We start from the raw sequence: 22,044 nt of genomic DNA, 5'->3' as shown, positions 1-22,044 counted from the left end.
TTTATTAATTTGATTGATATGCGAATGTCTAAAAAAATGCTTCCTGATTTAATTTGATTTTAATTTAAATAGATGTTTTAAGTTATTTGAACTACAAAATACAATATGATTTTTTTTTCAGTGTCATCATTTATATCCAATTTAAAAAAATGTATCTTTATTGTCACTATGTTTGACTGTTTGGCAGCGTCTTGAATAATAATAAAAATCAGTATGTTATTGGCTACTTCCAGCTGCTTTTGTTTCTGCCAGCCCATATTAATGTTTTGTATCTATTTATTTAGATTTGGGCAAGTAGTCATAAAAAGTTGGATCAATAGGAAGTTGTTTCTGCAGAATAATATTTAGAATTGTCTTAAAACATATATTTTATGATGTAAGCAACACAGCTACAGCGAATAATATCAATAATGTGTGTTTTAAATTTATAGTGTGCGAATTATCAAGGATTGACCATAATTTGTCATATTGTTTGCACCAAGGGGCCCCCAAATAAAATCCTGCTTAGGGCCCCCTGAAGGCTTGGGCCGGCCCTGATTTCAGCACTACAAATCTGAGGTCATTAACTGTCAAATGACACCAAACATGACAAAGTTATATGAAGGAAGATCATGAGTAGATGAATTGTGTATGGTGAAAAGCACATGTTTACTGTAAGCAAATGGCAGAGATGTGTATTGGAGCTGTGAGGAACTCTGCCACACCAGGAAAACCCATTTCATGCTTGGATGTCTCAGTAGTCCTTCACTAGCAAGGAATAGTATATAACATTTTCTCAGCTTACACGTTTATACTGATCATCACATGAACAATATTCATAAATGTCATTTACAAGTTATAACACATTTGAAGGTGCATTACTTACCATATGTGATGATAACTGAACAATTAAAACATCTGGTAAAAAATATACGGTGTGTCTGTCTTCTTTTGGTGTTTAATTGGAAGTTGGAAAACCAACTTCACAGTAAATAATCCGCCACTTGCTGGATTGGAATTATGGAGAGCAATTTAAAGGACATTGGTCCAGCATGTTTTAAAGTTGAGGTGACAAACACTCTACTTACAGACTTGTTGAGACAATGAAAACTTACCAGGTTAAGTTGGATTAACAACTTTGTTGTGTCACCTTAATTCATGTTGAAAACATTTTTTCATAGTGAAATCACTATTTAATCAGTAAATATAATCAGATTTGTAATGATCAATGTTTTTATTACATGCAAATATTTAGAGGAAAGTTCCAGTGGCTCATTCCAGAGATCATTAGCCTATATCATAATTCATCATTCATTCATTCATTCATTTTCTTTTTCGGCTCAGTCACTTTATTAATCTGGGGTCACCACAGCGGAATGAACCGCCTATATCATAATTAAGATGACATGAAATATTTAGTAGAATTCTAATGTGCTACACCAAAAAAAAAATCACTGAAAGTCTCTTAACAAAATACACAAAAACCCACATTGGTATTGGTCTCTATGAACACAAGGTGCTAAACTAAACTTTTTTTTGCTTGTCATCCATAAAATCTGCCAAGCAGTAAGACATAGATAGTTTTATTGTTTTTGTCATTCATTTCAACTAATTTATATGCATGAACCATTAGGACTATGCAGTATGTTGGTTTGTAAAAACCTGTCAATTCTAGCATGCCTTAAGTCAGCATATCCAAAACTAGATAAATCTTACCAATACAGCTGGTTAAAATGATTACAAACATCTGCAAATACACTTGAAACACTTGCTGAAAAGAATCTTATTTGGTGATAAACCGATTTACATGCAGACTCATCTGATGTGAAAGTACTGTATGTTCTTTCTGAATGATGGACAAAGCAGCAAGAGTGCACTGATCCTCAGTGTCAGTCAACAGGCCATCCTTAATGATTTCTAAACCATACAAAGCACAGAATCTATTGTTATTGTGATGCATGTTTAGTCATTATATCAGAAACATATTTTCATTGTTTGCAGAATAATAACACAGTACAATAAATGCAGATCAACCTACATAGAAAACGTAGGTGTCTTCTTTTCTTTTTTGTCTGAAAAAGAAACATTGATTATTAAACCAGATCCAACACATACAATACAATACAGGTGTCAAAGTGCCTTATGTAACAAGAAAGCCATTAGCAGATTATGTTCAGCAAAATTACAATTTTAATTGGTTGTATTTACCTTAAATGTTTACTAAATAACATTACACGAGTTCATTTTAAAGACAATTTCATTGATCAAGATTGCAAGGGTAAATATTTTTAAAACATATTCATGAAACATATTTCACATATCTTTTTCACATTTGCGTAGGATGTTAAATATATGATGGGTCTTTTGAAGTTTTTTTGTATAATAAAACAGTACATCAATTGTAAATGTAGAACAATTTTAACCTACTGTCTCCTGAAGTGACCTGCTTCCTGGAGTTACCCTGTAAAGATGAATGATGTGAGATAGCTAATGATTATTTGTTTTTGATTCAGTCTTTACTTTTACAACCAACATAAATCTTCACTGGACCAAGTTTCAGATAATTGCTTAGCAGAACAACTATCATATAAGCAGTGTCAAAATTACTAGTCCTTTCAGTGTCATGTGTAATTTGCACCATTCAAAGGCCTTAAATAGCAATACAAGTTTACTGTCCAATGAGGTCATTGACCAAATGACAGACCTCTTGTTTATCACTATGTAACACTTGTGCTCTACAGTATCTACCTTAACAGAAACAATTGTTGCAGACATAAAAAGTGCAACAAATTGTTAATTTTGTTCATAGTATTTGTCACTGTTAAACTGTAACCACAATCTGACAATAGTGCCTAAATCTATTATTAGCTATCTAAAGCTAATAAGATGAATAAGAAGCCATCTACAGTATGTGTTTGCAACTGACTATTAAACTATTCAAAGCTAGTATTACTTCAAATATTCATGTTAAACTAGTATAATAGAAAGTTGTTGAATGTTCTAAAATACTGGACCTGTTAAACCTGTGGGTTATTAGACACAGCAATTAGAAGTGAGTTTGTACTTACCACCATCGTGTTCATCGAACACATCAAATTTTTTTTTGACCATATTGCCGGAATCCATGTTGTCTGCCTGGTTCAAATAAAGACAAGCTTTACCATTTTGAAGTATGTTACTGGGAATTAGGACTTGCAGCAAAAATCTTCATTTATTGTAAATATAACATATATTTTATTTAAATAAAAGTGATTTTGACCTTTGTTGCAATGAAGAACCAACTGTGTGTCCCTAAAAAAATTGCAACATAAGCTTATAATATAAAATAATGTGTTCAGTAAATTTAAAGCATCTTGTTAAATACCTGCGCTATTAACCAGTTGACAGATTCTTCTAATGCATCTGAATTCCTTTGACAGTCCAGTAATCCCGTATCCTCATAGAACAGACAGTCCACTGTGAGCAGGTTCTCCCTGTTGACACTTTTGCTGCTGTTTGATATAGTTTTCTCTGGGTCAAATGTGTGATGAAGCACCACTAAAACAGTCAGCTTAGAGGCTGTTTAGGGACAAAAACAATAATAGAAATGTCTAAGATTTTAAGTTGAGAGTACCCTAAACATTAAAATAAGGTGACACCTATAATCAAACAACCTGTAGAGTACTGAATTTTTGCCAGGGCAGCATCAATGTCAGTTCCAGCTCGAGAAACAATAGGACAGAAAATCAAAACAACGTCACTGTCTTCAACTCTTTGAGCTTCTGTCAGATCCTCAATTTGGTCTTGCAGATGGGCAATGAATTTCTTGTGAATGTCATTTATCTTTCCAGCTAAAATAGAGAACACTGTGGCCCCCTCTGGAAAATGAATCAGGAGCGAGTAAAACAGAGGAAAATACAAATGTTTACAAAACGTATCTCAAATTACATGAACTCTTTAAATAGATGTACTACAAACACAAACCCCAAGCATAACACTAAACTTGCCACTTAACTTTAACCTTACTGTATTACAAAAAGTTCACTGCACCAAACTATTGCTTTTTGTCACTAGTTCATAGTTAAAACACCTAATATAAAATGGGACTGTAATACAAATCTAATTTTCAGGATCAAACAAGCAGTTAATATGTGGGACACATAAGACTCACTTTTTTCTTTTTTTGGCTTCTTTATTTGGAATTCCTGTAATTTCTTTTCACCCTGCAGATAAACAACTTGAAGTCTTATGTGTTTGTCAAAAAATATGTAAAAGTACAGTAAGCAAAAATGTCTTAAAAGCAACTAGAGTGTAAGATTTACCTTGTTTGAATCAGCTGGTGATTGGCTTTGTCCTTGATCTGTAAAATATTTAAAGACTCTGTTAAAAGAGTCTGCTGTGTAATGTACTGTTGCATGGTTTGATTGACAATAAAGTTGACTTGACTTGACTGAACGAGCAGAAATGAACACAAAACAACATCTATATTTCAAAATAAATAATTAAATTAAATGAGATTTCCACTGAAAATGTAAAATAGTTCAGAAAGAAATGAGTTGCATGTGTTATGCATAAAGTATTAATGAACAAAAGCAAGTATTAGTGAACTTGTATGAGATGAGATGTCTTATGAGATGATTATGAGAATGGAACTTTTTATAGATAAAATGTTGTGAAAGTTTGGTAACCACTAAAATATTTGGCAACCTAAAAAGTGTACTATAGGTTAGTTTAGGTTAATTAAATTATTTCTGCGATGGGAACCTTCATGTTAAGTAAAAAGAAATATTACAGCATGCTTTTTATTTCAATAATGTAACTAGGGATGACCATTTGTGACCAATCTTCATTTCGATTGATCCACAGGTTTGACAAACGATTAATCAGGGGTGGAGCTTAAGCAAGAAGGACTTCTGTGCAATAACCTTCAATTAAAAAAAAAAAAGTTATATATAAATAAATATATATATATATATATATATATATATATATATATATATATATATATATATATATATATATATATATATATAACTATATATATATATAACTTTTTTTGTAATGTAATGTAATGTAATGTGTATTTATATAGCGCATTTATTGTGTATGGCCATACACCCAAAGCGCTTCACAATCATGAGGGGGGTCTCTCCACACCACCACCAGCGTGCGGCATCCACTTGGATGATGCGACGGCTGCCACAGGACAACGGCGCCAGTGCGCTCACCACACACCAGCTATTGGTGGAGTGGAGGGACAGTGATAGAGCCAATTCGGTGGATGGGGATGATTGGGAGGCCATGATCGTAAGGGCCGATAGAGGGACTTTGGCCAGGACACCGGGGTTAAACCCCTGCTCTTTCACGAGAAGTGCCTTGGGATTTTTAATGACCACAGAGAGTCAGGACCTCGGTTTAACGTCTCATCCGAAAGACGGCGCCCACTGACAGTGTAGTGTCCCCTTCACTTTTACTGGGGCATTAGGACTCACACAGACCACAGGTTGAGCGCCCCCTGCTGGCCTCACTAACACCACTTCCAACAGCAACCTAGTGTTCCCTTGTGGTCTCCCATCCAGGTACTGACCAGGCTCAGCCCTGCTTAGCTTCAGTGAGTAACCGGTCTTGGGCTGCAGGGTGACATGGCTGTGGCATCTTTTTTAATAAAGATGTTATGGCCATTCATATTTGGCTCAATTTGCATGCTCAAGTTTGTTATTCTTTCTTTATTTCATAACCGAAACTACAGTAATGAAATCAAACTAAAATTGCGCGCAGAATATATATATACCTTTGAATGGTGGAAAAAACATGTTTCTGTAATTGTGTACCTGGGTGTCCACTTTTGCTATGGCCTCTTTTGGTTTTAACAAACTTATCCTTCAGGTTTTTCCAAACCTTAACAAAAACTTTCTTCTTTCCCATGGCTGTTGTAATTTATAGCCAAGAATAATTAATCATTAGGTTATCTCTATGATCATAAAGATGTCTGTAAAGTCGTAGGCTATTGTTTCAGACAAAATCTCTTCAAAGTGTTTTATACTAAACTCAAATCAAATGCAGCGCCGTGCGCACTGTTCGCTGGAGTCTCAAAAAATGCTGTGCGCACCACCAGCCGAAATCATACGCCCAGAAAACCATCCTTGCGCGCTTCAAGCTGGAATAACCAGGCTTCACGTGCTGCTCTGCTCTGCTCCTGGTGTGAATACCGAGTGTTTACAAGCACGCCAATAAAATACACCAGGTTTATGTACTGTGAAACTGGAGTAACTTTTATGCAGAGGTGTCAGCACGCAGCCAGCTTTGCAAGTCGACAAAACTAAAGTTATAATATGATGCTGATCTTATTTTTACCATGGCCATAAAGCAGAAAGGAAAGATGATGAATCAGGGAGGTAAGACTTAATAACATTGTCATCCATGAGTCGGGTCTAAGACAACAGATAATTACATAAAAGATTTTTTTTTGTATTCTATTGAGTTGTCTTTAACATTTAGGCAAAAGATTTCTTAAGAGATCTTAGCCAATCACTTCGTTGGGTCTACATTTTTTTCCAGTTAGGCTACATGTAGGATTGATTTCTGTTATTACATATTTAGAAAAATAATAGTAAATTATTATTATTAATAATAATAATAATTATTATTATTATTATTATTTATTTCAAAGTACATTTCTAAAAGCAGGTGGTTCGCCCAGGGTGCCATTTAAATTAGAACCGGCACTGACGTGAGGCATGTAGGTTTTTTTATATGACGCAAAGTAAATAAAATTAATCAAAGCCTAGAGACACAATATGAAAATGTTATATTACAAGTTGTATTTATCTACACCAAATGCATGTGAGCTTGAACTACATGTCAACCAGAAAGTAGTGGATGCGGTTCTCCCGTTATTTTCTTACTACAAGAAAATATTATAGGAAACTCTGTAAAATTGCCTTAGTCTGGTAAATCGAAAAATAATACACATTTCACAGGAGGGCATTTTGATTTCAACTGTGTGTGTGTGTGTGTGTGTGTGTGTGTGTGTGTGTGTCTATATAGTTGAAGTAAAAATATATATATATATTTTTTTCAAATAATTTTCAAATTATGTTAAAAATGTCTATTTTTATTTTGGCTAAAATAAAAACAGTTTTTAATTAAAAAAAAAAAAAAACTTTTTAAGGTCAAAATTATCAACCTCCATAAGCTTTTCTTCTGTTTGGCTACAGCACAAAGCATTGTTATAGAATGACTAGCCTAAAGTAAGTACCCTATTTATCTAACCTAGTTCAACCTTTAAATTGCATTTTAAGCTGAATATTGGTATCCTGAAAAATACCATATAACCATACCTTGTCCCTTTAAATCAGGATTTATTTGTATATTCCATATTTATTCTAAATATTGCACTTACTGAACACCGGAAACAGGATTGTTCAATTGTCTCTATGTTTGTACCGTACATGCACAGAATAAATCAGTAATTACTGACCTGAACATTCCAGTTCATTGCCCAGGTTGTCTTTATTATCTTGAGATGTATTGATGTCTATTGATAGCACGGTCCAATCCCCGTCTGTGATTGAAAAGAAAGACAAACATTTTCACATTAGTTATATTTCTAGTAAACAAAACAATACTCACAGATCCCCAAATTAAAACAAATATAGCACATCTTAAAATGTTTAGTTTACTTTCAGAGTATGGTGTTCAAGGTTTTTATCTCTTTCTTTTTAAAACAAACATTAAAGGTTTTTTCTTCATATAGTGGACCTCCATGGTGCTCAATGGTTCGAACTTCCAAAACTGCTATTTCAATGCAGCTTCAAAAGGCTTCAGACAATCCCAGCCATGAAATAAGGGTCTTGCATAGAGAAAAATATGTATACCTTTTAACCAAAAGTCATCTTGCACAAGCTCTAGCATATGTAATATGTAAGTGCGGAGGAGTAAAATGTTGATGTATGTGGAATATGGATGTTACAGTAGTTACCAAAATTCTCAAGATCAATCATTGTTTAAATGAATAATCAATTAATTTATTAATCATTCGTCTTAATATGTCTACTTCTGTTGCACATTGTCACAGGATGTGCAAATGACATGACACTAAAAAGCAAGCATCCTTACAAAAAGCAATCAGTGCACAACTGTGAAAACAGTTGCAGTGTAGTTCACTTACACAATGTAAATTTCATAGTATTTTACTCACCCCCTTGTCATCAAAGTTAATTTCTTTCAATTTGGAAGTTGAAGCACTGAGCAATACAAGCCCACAGTAAGTCAGAGTAAATCTTCCTCAATTTCCCTCAAAAATCTAAACATTTCTATAATAAAAGGCTTGTGGTATTCTATAGAAAATCAATGATTGATAATTTAATAGAACCACTTAATAATTAAGTGACTATTATATGTGCGCCGTCTCAGATGTACATATTGCTACTGGTGCATGTGTGTGTCCGTTTGAGTATAAGTGACAAGGTTCAAAATGAAGTTTTATTGCAGCTTCAAAGAGCTCTAAATGATTGCAGGTGAAAAATAAGGGTTTCATGTAGTGAAAAAATGATTTAAATAAGTAAATGTGAGTATTTACACATCACTGATCTTTGAAGTGTACATTTAGAAGATAAGCAGATTTAATGTATTGTAATGTAATGTATATGTATATGTCAACACTTGTGGGAGTTTTTCCTGCGAGTCTCCGATATTTCACACCCATCGCTCTTCATCTTCCCATTTTGTTATTTCACCAGGGAAACTCTCGTAATTTGTATGGTCCAATCTAGTTACAAAAAAATCACTTTTTGTCTATGTTTATCAAGTTGCCAGATCTTTGCTCGAGTTGCTCACCTCACACATTCATTTTATTTCCTTCATTTTAGTTTCTTTTTTCATCAGGGGCCACCACAGCGAAATGAACTGCCAACTTATCCAGCATACTGTATGTTTAACACAGCAGATGCCCTTCCAGCTGCTGGGAAACACCCATACACACTCATACATTATGGTCAGTTCAGTTTATTCAATTCACCTATCGCACATATCTTTGGACTGTAGGGGAAACTGGAGCACCCGGAGGAAACCCATGCCAACACAGCGAGACCATGCAAACTTCACACAAAAATGCCAACTGACCCAACTGGGACTCGAATCAGTGAGGTGACAGTGCTAACCATTGAGCTACTATTAAAATATTAAAGCATTTTTTAACTCAATCTGGCAACATAAGTTACAACGCAGTTGCGCTTTTGACTTTTGCACAGATGGTAGATATGAGATTTTGAAGATTTGAGCAGCGGTAGCAGCGTCTGTAGTATGTGTACTGTATGTGTGCACTCTTTGCTTCTCCATGAACACAAATAACCCAAAGATGAAAACAATAAACTAGCTAAGTTCTGTCTATAGCTACAAATATGAATAGATAAGAACAATGAGTTTTAAGACACACAATCTTTATATCATTTAGTCTAAAAATTACTCAGGAATGGCATTATAATGATCAAATATTCCTCTAAATGCAATCTTTGTTAATTAAATAATACACTTCCTCTTAATTTGAGTCTTTCATATTCAGAAAACTACCATTAAGAAACAATTTATAAAACTCCCTCAGAAGATATTGGAGAATTATAGAGGAACTTTTATTATGTAATCACTATATAATCACTGTATAATCTGCCACTATTAAAATACACTGTTAAAACATATAGAAATACATTCAAGTGATGCAGAGCAAAACACACAGAAGTAAACAGCGGTGAAGTAAGACCATTCAGACAGCATATGCAACACGTATTGATGTATTGATCATGACAAAAACAACTTAAAAACAACTTTGCTCAACCTGCACGGCAATAGCATGCTTAGGGAGAATCATTTAAAAAGTGTTGAAATATGACCTTTAAGATGTTTAAAAACAGAAAAACATACAGCCATCAATATAAAGGCTAGAATCTTATTGGAGCCTGGAAATAACGTGATGCTCATGCTACACCACTGTTTCATGATGACTATAGGAAAAACCTGTATATAAACTGTGGGTTTTGGAACATTTGTAGGAGAGAGATCGATCGACCAACTCTGCTGTAACAATAAACTGCTTTAACTTGACAACTTTGAAGACCTCAGCCTCTTTTTTTGAAACTTAGAAGATGTTTGTCAGGATCCAGCGCAACTTTCCACAACATAATACTGATGAATTGTATAACGAATTAATGCTTTAAAAAATTTACTTGAACCCCAGTCAAGAAATATATTATGACTATTGGCATTTAAAGCAGTATTTACTGACCTGGAGGTCCTGGCTGTCGATTGTCCGGATTTCCTCCTGCTTCATTCAGGTTATTATCATCTTGTCTGTCTGTCCGCTGCTCTTTACTTTTTTCTAAAGTAGAGAAAATTATACACACAATTCCTAATATGAAAACAAGTACTCTTTGCTCCTCTATGATCACAAATAAACCAAAGATAAGAACAATAAACTTCTCATTTCAATTTATGACGTTATCTTTTCATCATTTAGTCAAAAAATTGCTCTGGCATATTTTATGACTGTATATTCCTCTAAATGCACTAAATGCAATCTGACTCATTTAAATAATCCACCTGCCTTTAATTTGAGTTGTTGAATCTCAGAAAATTACCATCAATATATAAAACCCATTTAGAAAAAATTGTTCAGCAAATGAATGCTTTAGAAATATTTTACTTGAACCCCTGTCTAGAAATATATTATGACTATTGACATTTAAAGCAGTAATTACTCACCTAGAGGTCCTGGCTGTTGATTGTTCACATCTTCTGCTGGTTCATTCGGGTCATCATAACCTTGTCTGTCTGTCTGCGACCCTTTACCTTTTTCTAGAGTAGAGAAAACTTTACACAATTACAATATGAAAACAAGCATATTATATCCTTAAGAGAAAATTGTTAATAAAGTTACGTAAACTTATATTAATATTCACATATCATAAGTAATAGACATGTAGAATAAATATACAAGATAACCACATGTAATGTATTAATATAGATTAATCAAGAACCCTGTGTTCAAACTACATTTTCATTTATAGACTGTAATTCCCCAATGAAAATTTCATGATGATTTACGCAAACTTTTGTCATCCAAAATATTACTTTCTTTCAATTTGGAAGTTCCTAAGAAAACATATGAATAGGAAATTCACAGGAAATTAATTAATATCAACCTCTGCGTAAACAGATGATGTGTAATAAAGTGTACTGCTTTACTTTCATTTCAGAAAATTGACAGAGTAATTGACGTGACTCCTAAATGTGCATTTTACACTAATTACACACTTATACTTTGCAGTCTACAAGTGTTTGTTGAAACGTTAATTTCAAAATAAATTAACAAAAGATACCATTAACTATAGCTTGTGCCTTTTATGGATATATTTCTATATTTCATATTTATTCCATATATTGCAAACACTGAACTCTTGTTTAGATTAGTGTGATTAGTGTGAAAATGGAAACAGGATTGTCGGCACTAGTCTGCTCCTTTAATTGTCTCTATGTATAAACCGTCCATGTAGAGATTTAACCAGTAATTACTGACCTGCACAATCCAATTCTTTATTGACCAGGTTTCCAAATGGTTGATATAGACTTGTTTCTATTGCTGTGTTCTCCCAGATTTAATGTATTGTCCTGTAATGTATGTGTACGTGTCCTGTAATGTAGTATGTGTATGTGTGCTTTTCTTTGCTCCTCCAAGAAAAAAATAACCCAAAAATGAGAAAAACAAACTAGCTAAATTTGGTGTATGGCTAAAAATAAAAATAGATAAGAACAACTTTTAAGTCATTATCATTACATAATTTAGTCAAAAAATTGCTCTGGATGCAGTAAATGCAATCGGTCTTATTTTCCAGTTCCCCTTAATTTGAGTCTTTAAATCCCTGAAAAATTACCATCACCACACAATTTATTAAACCTACTCAGACAATTGATTAATTGTTCAGTAAATGAATGCTTTAGACCAATTTTACTTGAATACCTGTCCAGTACGTATTTAAAACAGCAATTACTGACCTGAACATCCTTGCTGTTGCTTGTCCAGATTTTTTGCTGCTTCATCACCTTGTCTGTCTGTCTGCAGCACTTTCTGCAGAGTAGAGAAAACTGCACACAATATCCAATATGAAAACAAGCATATTATATCCTTAAGACAAATATGTTTAAATAATTATGTAACTTGTATTAATATTCTCATATTATGAATAATAGACATGTAGAGTAAATATACAAGATAATCACCTGTAATGTAATATTATAAAAAAACAAGAACCCTGTGTTCAAACTATATTTTTGAAAATTTCAGGATAATTTACTCAAACTTTTGTCATCCAATATGTTACTTTCTTTTAATTTGGAAGTTCAAGCACTGAGCACCACAATATGTATATACAGTGCATCTGGAAAGTGTTCATAGCGCTTCATTTTTTTCCACATTTTTTGTTACAGGCTTATTCCGAAATGGATTAAATTAATTTATTTCCTCAAAATTCTACACACAATACCCCATAATGACAATGTGAAAAAAGATTTTTTTGAAATTGTAGCAAATGTATTTAAAAAAAAAAAAAATCACATGTACAGAAGTATTCAGAGCCTTAGCTCAATACTTTGTTGATGCACCTTTGCCAATAATTACAGCCTCAAGTCTTTTTGAATATGATGCCACAAGCTTGTCACACATTTTTCTGTAACCTTCCCCAGTCTTTGTGACTTAAGACAATCCTGTCTCTGAAGGCTACAGACAATTTAGAGCTTCTTTGCAAAGGCTGTGAATACTTCTGAACATGCGATTTTTCAGGTTTTTTATTTTTAATAAATTTGCAACAATTTCCAAAAAAAATTTCACAATGTCATTATGGGGTATTGTGTGTAGAAATTTGACAGAATAAATTAATTCAGTCCATTTTGGAATAAGGATTACAACAACATTTCACAAATATTGTGAAAAGTGAAGTGCTATGAATACTTTCCAGATGCACTGTATGTCCACTATATGGAGAAAAGTCCAAACAAGTTTTTTTCTTTTTCAAAACCTTAAAAGTATTTTCAGTAAAGTAAAATCCAAAGATAACATCTTGAATGACACGAGTGATAGTAAATTTGGCCATTTTCATTCAGAAAATTAACTAATCCTCTCACCTTCCAATAAAACAGAATATGTCTGGTTTATTCTGTCATTATCTGTCAATTGCTTGTCATTCTGTTGAAGAGAAGAACATTGTTTAACTTTTATAAAATTATATAAATATTCTTAATAAATAAATTCTATAAATTAAATTCTATAAATATTCCAGTCAAAGGAGGAGTCCTCCTGGCATGGCAGAGTTCATCACAGCTCCAAAACACATCTCTGCCATTTCCTTACAGTAGCCATGTGCTTTTCACTATAGACAATACTGCAATCTTCTCGGGATCTTCTTTCATATAACTTTGTCATGTTTGGTGTCATCTGACAGTTTATGACTTTAGCGTTGCAGTCAATATACAATTTATTTACTATTGTTGAGTCATGGCTAGAGGAAAGTAAAAATGTACTTCTCCCCCACTATATATCCTCATCTTTGCTTTCAGCTGATTTTGTGGGTAGGCAATTCACTCAGAATGCTTTGCTCAGAGTATAAAAAGGAAAGGTAACTTTTGATCGAGGAGAACGTTCGAGGTTACAGAAGTAACCCTTCGTTCCCCGAGGAGGGGAACGGAAGTGCTATAAGTGGATTTGATCTTTGTGAAAATCCACGAATGGGAGGTTTCGGTTCAGAAGCCGCTTGCCTGAAAGAGTATTGAACGGGCCAATGAATGAATGAATTGGCAGCGTAAGCTTGCACAGGTGTGCTTCATTGCCAATTATCCCAGCATATAAGCACACCTGGAGTGAGCAAACGCCATCCTTTTAAGCTGAAGAGACTGTCAAACAGCTAAGGGACAGTCATTATGGCGACGGAGTATGGCACTTCCGTTCCCCTCCTCGGGGAACGAAGGGTTACTTCTGTAACCTCGAACGTTCCCCTTCGGTTGGGGAACTCCAGTGCTATAAGTGGATTTGATCTTTGTGAAAATCCACGAATGGGAGAACTATGGAAAGCGTTATAATGACTGCACCTTACCAATGCCCCCGATGAGGGGATAGTCAAGCAAGCGTGACGCACCCACATCATGGGAGGCGCGGTCCTCCAACGTGTCCCTGGCCCTTATTTATCCTACTTCAACAGAAGTCTTACGGATTTAGATATATTTTTTGGGAAGTCGTGAGCATCTAGATAATTCACAGAGGAATCTGCAGAGCTCACCTGACGGGGAACTTTACTGACAGATAAAAAGGCGCACGTATCTCCGTGTTAGGGAAAATGGCGCAGCAAGCGTGACTCAACACCCTACCAAGTTGTTTCCTCAATCACCAAAGGGTTACCTAATACCCTTGAGGAAACCGGCTCCACTCGCAGATTGTAAAACCTTGCAAATGTGTTGGGTGTCGCCCAGCCCGCAGCTCTACAGATGTCTGTTAGAGAGGCGCCGCATGCACGCGCCCAAGAGGATGCAACGCTCCGAGTGGAGTGTGCATGCACTCCTGGGGGACACGGCTGACCTCGACTCGAATAAGCGAGTGAAATGGCATCCACAATCCAGTGGGATAATCTTTGTTTTGATACGGCACTTTCCTGCTGCCGACCGCCATAACAGACAAAGAGCTGCTCAGATGATCTAAAAGTCTGAGTACGGTCCACAATTTGCGCAGAGCGCGAACTGGACAAAGAAACGAAAGGGCTGGGTCTGCCTCCTCCGGGGGCAGCGCTTGCAGGTTCACTACCTGATCTCTGAAGGGGGTGGTAGGAACCTTGGGCACATAACCCGGGTGGGGTCTCAGGATGATGTGAGAGTAATCCGGCCCGAATTCCAGGCACGAGTCACTGACCGAAAATGCCTCCAGGTCCCCGACCCTCTTGATGGAGGCCAACGCGACCAGCAGAGCTGTCTTCAGGGACAGAAATCTTAGAGATACTGATTCGAGTGGCTCAAGGGGATCTGCTCGCAAACTCATGAGAACAAGGGCGAGATCCCAAGAGTGCATGAGAGGGGGGCGAGATGGATTGATTCGCCTAGCACCCCTAAGGAACCGGATGATAAGGTTATGCTTTCCCACGGTGCCGCCAGCTACCGCGTTATGATAAGCGGAGATGGCGGCCACGTAAACCTTGAGAGTGGAGGGCGACAGCCTGCTGTCCAACAACACTAATCTGGCAGTTTAGGGGGTCTTCTCTGCGAGAGATGCACCATTCAGTGAATAGACTCTACTTTAGGGCGTAGGCCTCGGAGGGGGCCTCGGAGGGGGCTCTAGCCTGAGTGATGGTATTAACCACCGCAGTCGGTAGGTTACCTAAGTCTTCCTCGCATCTAAGGACCACACGTGGAGGTTCCAAAGATCGGGGCGAGGGTGCCAGATGGTGCCCTGTCCCTGAGAAAGTAGGTCCTCTCTCAAAGGGATCTGCCAGGGGAGGGCTGTCGCTAGGAGGGAGAGCTCTGATATCCAGGTCCGGTTGGGCCAAAGGGGCGCAACTAGCAGAACCTGTTCCTCGTCCTCCCTGACCTTGCAGTAACTGCGCGAGCAGCCTCACTGGGGGAAACGCATACTTGCGCATGCCCCGAGGCCAGCTGTGGGCCAGTGCATCCGTGCCGAGAGAGCCCTCGGACAGGGAAAAAAACAACTTGCAATGAGCATTCTCGGGGGAAGCAAACAGATCGATCTGGGCCTCCCCGAATCGCCGCAGCCGCCGTACTGTCTGTCCTGACCAGCATGTGTTGCCGCTCCAGCACCGGTAAAAAGCGGTGGATAGCGAGGAACACTGCCAACAGCTCTTGACGATAGATATGCCAATGCAACTGGGCACCCTTCCACAGGCTCGCAGCTGCATGCCCGCGACACACGGCCCCCCAACCCGTGTTGGAAGCATCTGTTGAACAACAACATGGCTGGACGCCTGTCCTAGAGGCACACAGGCCTTTAGGAATGAGGGGTCGTTCCAAGGGCTGAGGGCGCGGCGACACAGCGCAGTAACAGAGACTCGGTGTGTGCCATGCGCGTCTTGGGACCCGATCGTGAAGCCAGTGCTGGAGTGGTCTCATATGGAGCAATCTGAGCGGCGTGACGGCGGCCGCAGATGCCATATGCCCCAGGAGCCTCTGAAAGAACTTCAGTGGGACCACTAGTTTGCTGTCGAGCTCTCTCAGACAGCCCAGCAACAGGCGAGCGATTTCCTCGGAGAGGTGCGCTAACATGGTGACCGAGTCTAGCTCCATCCCGAGGAAAGAGATCCTCCGCTAGGGGGCGAGTTTGCTCTTTTCTCGGTTGACCTGAAGCCCCAGTAGACGGAGATGCTGAAGCACCTTGTCCCTGTGCATAATCAATTGCTCCCGCGAGTGGGCTAAATCAGCCAGTCGTTAAGATAATTGAGTATACAGATGCCCGCGAGCCGAAGGGACGCTAAGGCACCCTCTGCGAGTTTGGTGAAGACCCGCGGAGACAGGGAGAGCCCGAAGGGGAGGACCTTGTATTGCCACGCTTAACCTTCGAACGCAAACCGCAGAAACTGGCGGTGGCGTGGAAGAATAGAGACATGGAAATATGCGTCCTTCAGGTCTATGGCTGCAAACCAATCCCGAGGACGAACGCATTGGAGAATGCGCCTCTGCGTGAGTATTCTGAACGGCAGCCTGTGCAGACAGCGGTTCAAAATGCGCAGAAGGATTGGTCGTGACCCACCGCTCTTTCTGGGTACGATGAAGTATGGGCTGAAAAACCCACTTTCCATCTCGGCTGGAGGAACTGGCTCGATTGCACCCTTCGCCAGGAGGGCAGCAATCTCCTCTCGCAAGACAGGGGCGAACAGGGGGTTGACCCTGGTGAAATATATGCCCGTGAACTTGGGGGGCCGCTTCGCGAACTGAATCGCGTAACCGAGTCTGATTGTGCATATGAGCCACCGCGAGGGACTGGCCTGCGCTAACCAGGCAGGCAGAGCCCTCGCTAATGGAGTCATCGCAACAATCGCTGACGTACCAGCGGTGGGGCAGCGCGGAGTGGGTGTGCTGATTCGGGAAGCGCGAGGCTCCTGCGGAAGAGCTGGAGAAGAGCGATTCGCTCCTGACTCCAGAGAGGGGGCTAGAGGGCTGAGGGAAAGGAGACCGTCCCCCCAGCGCTCGTGAGCCACTGGCGAAGCACGTAGAACCTGCAAGCCGGAAGGCAGCGCGTCCCGGACTGGCAAGGTTCGTTCTGTCACATCCAGGGAAGGGAAAAAGTGCTCTTTCATTGATGTTATGAGAAAATTTATAAGCTAAAATTATATATAAAAATTATATTTTTAGAAACCATGGTCCTTGGTGATTTGTGTAATGCATCAATAGTAAACATCTTCTCCAGATCCTGAAAATCCTTCTTGAAATCAAGAAAAATATTTCAGTCACTCCATGCTTCCCTTATTCAACTTTTTGAGTACTATTCACTGAATTCTATTCAACTTTAACATTAGGTTTTTTTTTTCCAGAAATCCAGTCACTTACAACAATATAACATTAAATATAACACATTTAAATATTAGCTATTTATTTATTTATTTATTTATGTATTCATATAGTACCATATAAGATTTGCATAGGGATGGATAGATAAAATATAAAAAAATAAAAGATATATATATATTTTTAAAAGAAAATCTGATTAATTTTAAGTTAGATATAGATGTCATATATAGATGGCCCACAGTTTAATACCTAAATAAGGTGGATAAAAAAACGCCCACAAAATAAATCACAATTATCATATTATAGTTTAAATCAAATAAATTAGACAAAAACAAAAAATAAAACAAATAAATGTATATAGAAGAGATAGATACAGTAAACTGAATAGATAACCTAAATTTACAGTGACGTGTTGGCAATTACTTTATGTCCACTGCTCAAAGCAAAGCAAATTGTTAATTTGTCATGGTGTTTATACTCTTTATGTTTCCATTAGAAGGTTTTGCTCAAATAGAGATCTATGCAGGAAAGTGACTGGAGTTACAATACTAAACAAATAGATGAGAGGTGTGTTTTTCTTGTTACCTGATTGCATAACCTTGTGTTTTTTAATTATAATTCTCTGTTTGAGAACACGACTAACATGCACTTATCCCAACTAACCTCCACCAATTTTTAAATGGCGGCACATTCTCATCCTGCCTCAACAAACCCATAACAGACTTTTGTGTAATACAATTATGCGTAATAAAATTTGTGTAAAGTTCTGTTGTGTAATGTATATCAAACAACTGGGAATATGTCATGTCTTTGACTGAAATTGTGCATGTCATTTTATTCTAGGTTCCAGCATCTTTGAGTATTTATCATCAGTAGCTATTCTGTTTTGATTGCATGTTTTATTTTACTGTGGGAAAGGGAAGGTTACCAATGATCAACAATTACAATATAATTTGCCAAGGACCACGGTTTCCGGTAGAAATCTTCTAAAATGTTAAGCTCAAGGAAACAGTTTTACCTACACCTTAAGGATGGCCAGAGGGAGAACAAATTGACTGCAGTTTCATTTTTGTGTGAACAGTGCATTGCTTATGTGACATCGTTGCTGCATAAAAGTTTAAGAATCTTTTATACTATTTTACATATTGGGGCTTTAGCAATTATTGCAGGGCTTTGTATCAGATTGTTGCTATGAGCTTTGGTTGAAAATATGCTTCTTTTGCATCATGTGTATGTAACTTTTTTGAGCAACTGGTGTGCATTAAGTGTATCCTGGAATCTTAATGTTTAATTGTGTAAATGCATTATACATTAATACCTGACAATTAAATTACGATATGTGATTTATTTTGAATTCTAGTGAAAGAATTTAGATCTATTAGATTACGTAGTCTGAAATCCAGGATTTTACATACAGAAGTCTCACGAACGGATGAAAACACAGGGCACAACTACGCATTGCACCTACTGAACTCAGACTGGTTGTTTTTTGTGCAGATCTGAGCATGATTGCCTTGTTCATATACTGTACAGTAAATGCCCAATTGTGTCACATACTGAAACAACTAGTCAGATGGGAAAATCAGCCTTAAATGCTCGGGATGATTATGATCAATAAAACCAGACTGGACAAATCTCCACTAAATAACAATGTTTTGAAGGAATAAAATAGAAAATTTAATAGAAGCTAAATTTATTTGTGCATTACCAGTTTCAATGTGGATGCTTGTTCAGTTCCAGGGGCCTCTTTTAAAGCTGTAGGGAAATAATGTTGTATGAGTCACAATGAAATCTCATTTGAACATTTAAAAAAACAACATGAACAGAAAAAAGTACTATTTTTATCCAATGTGATTGAATGGCTTGTTTATTTTAAAGTTATTCTGCATACTGATTATCTATGGATAGTTAAAAATTGATAGTTTTCTGATTCCAAGAGTTTATCACATACTGATTGTAGTTCAGTTGGGGAAAAAAAACATCTTTTAGAAATCCTCTAATTTTTATTTTGGTCAAACATGAAATTAGAACTAGTGTAAAATCAAGTTTTACACTCAAACATAAACACTCACATATGTTTATCTCCTTGATTGTGTCTTCACAAGTAACTTGGCACAGGTAAGCACCAACACCAGATTCATTCTTCAGAGGTAGGTTCTTTTGTATCTTGTAGACACAGTCTGTCTTCTTCAACCATTTGATCTCCAGGTCAACAGTATTGTTTGCAGTATTGTTACTCATATCTATCACTAATTCAGATTTAGAGAAAGTGTTAAAGAAAAAAAATTAAAATGTGGACTTACACAGAAACTACAGACATTACATTCACAACTTTTAGTTGGAGAAAGTATTTATTTTAATTTGATTCATTTTTATTTTATTATTTGTAAGATGAAAATAAATGTTAAACCTCTTCAGTAAAACTGCACAATAAATACTTCTCCTAAAAAAGAACAAGACTCAACATGAATCAATTCAAACTTTTTTTTACCATTACAATATAACTAAAATAACTCACTGACTTGATTTCCACAATAGCAAAATGCCACACACACACACACACACACACACACACACACACACACACACACACACACACACACACACACTCACTCACACAAACAAACAAACAAACAAACAAACACACATACAAACAAACATACACACACTGAAAGATGGAGAGGGGGGGGGGGGGGGGGGGTAATGGCTAATATATATAAATTTTTTTATTATGTAGGCTCTTTTTAGCAGTTATTGCAGTTAAAGTTAGGGTTCTGCAGTCATTCAATTTCACTTTGCCTACCAGAAAATATTTTGGCACAGGCTAGGTTAGGAGTACAAAATAATTTAATATGAAACGGATGTACATGTAACTCAAAACAACAATTCAACTGCTAATCCAATATTGAAAGTACCTTTTCGCAGGCCCAATTCACAAGAAATGTATGTTATTTGAATTTAAACGCATTACATAAAACAGGCAATTTAGCCTAATATTTGATAGAAATGGTATGGTCTAATGTTGAAACTGAAAGGAATAGTGCAAGTCATCATAACAAGTCGTAAGCTAGCAACGTCAAAAGTTGGTTTTATATTCACACATTTGGACTTTCTCATTCATAATAGAATTTCAGAAAAGTACTGTTTGCAAATTATTTATATGGAAATTATATTAGCAGCCAATCATTTATTAAATAGTGATGTTGTTTTGAAGTCATGATAACCTGCAGTTTCAGAAGAATATTCAGAGTAACACGGTAAACAATATTGAGAGTGTCACAAGTTGTCACTGTTCAAGAATGTGGAATATAAACCAACTTTACCTCAATCTTCACCCGAGGTGTAATTAAGCCCTCTTTGGGCAAACGACAGAATGATTTTGCTTTAAAATAAAGCAGTATTGTGATCGACATAATCTATTAGACCGTGCCAAATGTATTTTAGCGTCGTCATAGCGGTTAATGAAACGCAAAGACAACGAAAAGAAGAAACCCATACTCTACAATTTGTGAAAAGAGCATTTATATAATAAACTTTATCCTACCAATTTTCTTTAGATGTGCAGTCTATTAGCTGTAATTTGAACAAGGTGTCAGTCTGATCTGATCCTTCTCGAACAGTCTATGGAGAAGGTATGATTCTTTCACTTTCACTTCCTCAGCTGCAGTCACTCATTGCACCTCTCACAGCGGCTGAATCCTCCATCCCCGCCCCTAGAAAGATATGTATGAGGCGCCAGAGTGGACAAAAGTCAAGCGAACGCAGAGAGACTGAATGCACGCGAGAGAGACCGAGTGGTAAGCGAGAGAGACCGAGTATTCGCGAGAGAGACCGAGAAACAATACTCTTATTGTTATTTTTGCTAATACATTGTTTTTATAATTTCTCTGTGATGTAAACATTTGAAACAATAAACACCTTACATTTGTCATGCCAATACAGCTGTTTGAATAGATTTTTTTTGAGAAAGAGAGAGAGAGAGAGAGAGAGAGAGACAGAGATACTTAATATAAAGTGAGACATTAAACTTGTTACCTAAAAACTTTATAATGTTGCACCTTATTTGTCATCAGAAATTTATTTGCTAAATAAACAATCACCTTGGTCGCCCTCCATAAACCTTAAACCGGACATAAACAGTTTAAACACGAAGAACAATTCTGTTGGAAGAACAATGTTGGGATTTATTATATTATATTATATTATATTATATTATATTATATTATATTATATTATATTATATTATATTATATTATATTATATAAGCGTTTCATTAGTTTCTCACATTCAGTTATACTTTGCTATAGACTATTTGTGGTCATGTCATTGGCCCATGAACATTTTCTGCAAGTTATCAAACTATGTATCAAGAGCAAATTCAATCATAACTTAATGTTAAAACAGCTATCTTAACATTGTTTATCAATATGTGGCTCTTTTTGGAATCTTGGAAGATATAGAAATTAAAAATATAAAACAGGAAATATGTTGGGACCATTGTTTTTGTTTTCATCCCTCAAAATGGTCTGTATACTTACTGTA

The 22,044-nt window shown here is 36.8% G+C and overlaps 1 protein-coding gene and 1 long non-coding RNA gene across 7 annotated transcripts in view; both read right to left on the bottom strand.

The window, feature by feature from the left end:
• LOC147843941 (uncharacterized) overlaps positions 1-22,044 on the bottom strand; it is a 560,137-nt gene that overhangs the window by 187,099 nt on the left and 350,994 nt on the right. The window lies entirely within an intron of this gene.
• LOC147843944 (uncharacterized) lies at positions 1,195-21,196 on the bottom strand. Of its 6 annotated transcripts, XM_087253455.1 has the most exons (18): positions 21,047-21,196; positions 19,913-19,945; positions 19,575-19,751; positions 19,211-19,257; positions 13,129-13,189; positions 12,004-12,093; positions 10,714-10,806; positions 10,238-10,330; positions 7,439-7,522; positions 4,281-4,318; positions 4,130-4,181; positions 3,633-3,836; positions 3,344-3,537; positions 3,239-3,270; positions 3,048-3,114; positions 2,407-2,440; positions 2,018-2,051; positions 1,195-1,896 (listed from the first exon to the last, which is right to left on the bottom strand). In XM_087253455.1, exons 3-18 carry the CDS (start codon positions 19,741-19,743, stop codon positions 1,887-1,889), a joined length of 1,302 nt encoding a protein of 433 aa, XP_087109581.1. In that variant the 5' UTR covers positions 19,744-19,751; positions 19,913-19,945; positions 21,047-21,196; the 3' UTR covers positions 1,195-1,886. The 6 variants fall into 6 exon arrangements, with proteins under 6 accessions (XP_087109581.1, XP_087109580.1, XP_087109584.1 ...); XM_087253454.1 differs by lacking the exon at positions 19,913-19,945; XM_087253458.1 differs by lacking the exons at positions 1,195-1,896; positions 2,018-2,051 and having other exon boundaries at positions 3,048-3,110.

This window comes from Danio rerio, chromosome 5 (genome assembly GCF_052040795.2).
Source record: "Danio rerio strain M-AB ecotype USA chromosome 5, GRCz13ab, whole genome shotgun sequence".
Taxonomy (NCBI): Eukaryota; Metazoa; Chordata; class Actinopteri; order Cypriniformes; family Danionidae; genus Danio; species Danio rerio.
This window is presented reverse-complemented; position numbering and strand designations above follow the sequence as displayed.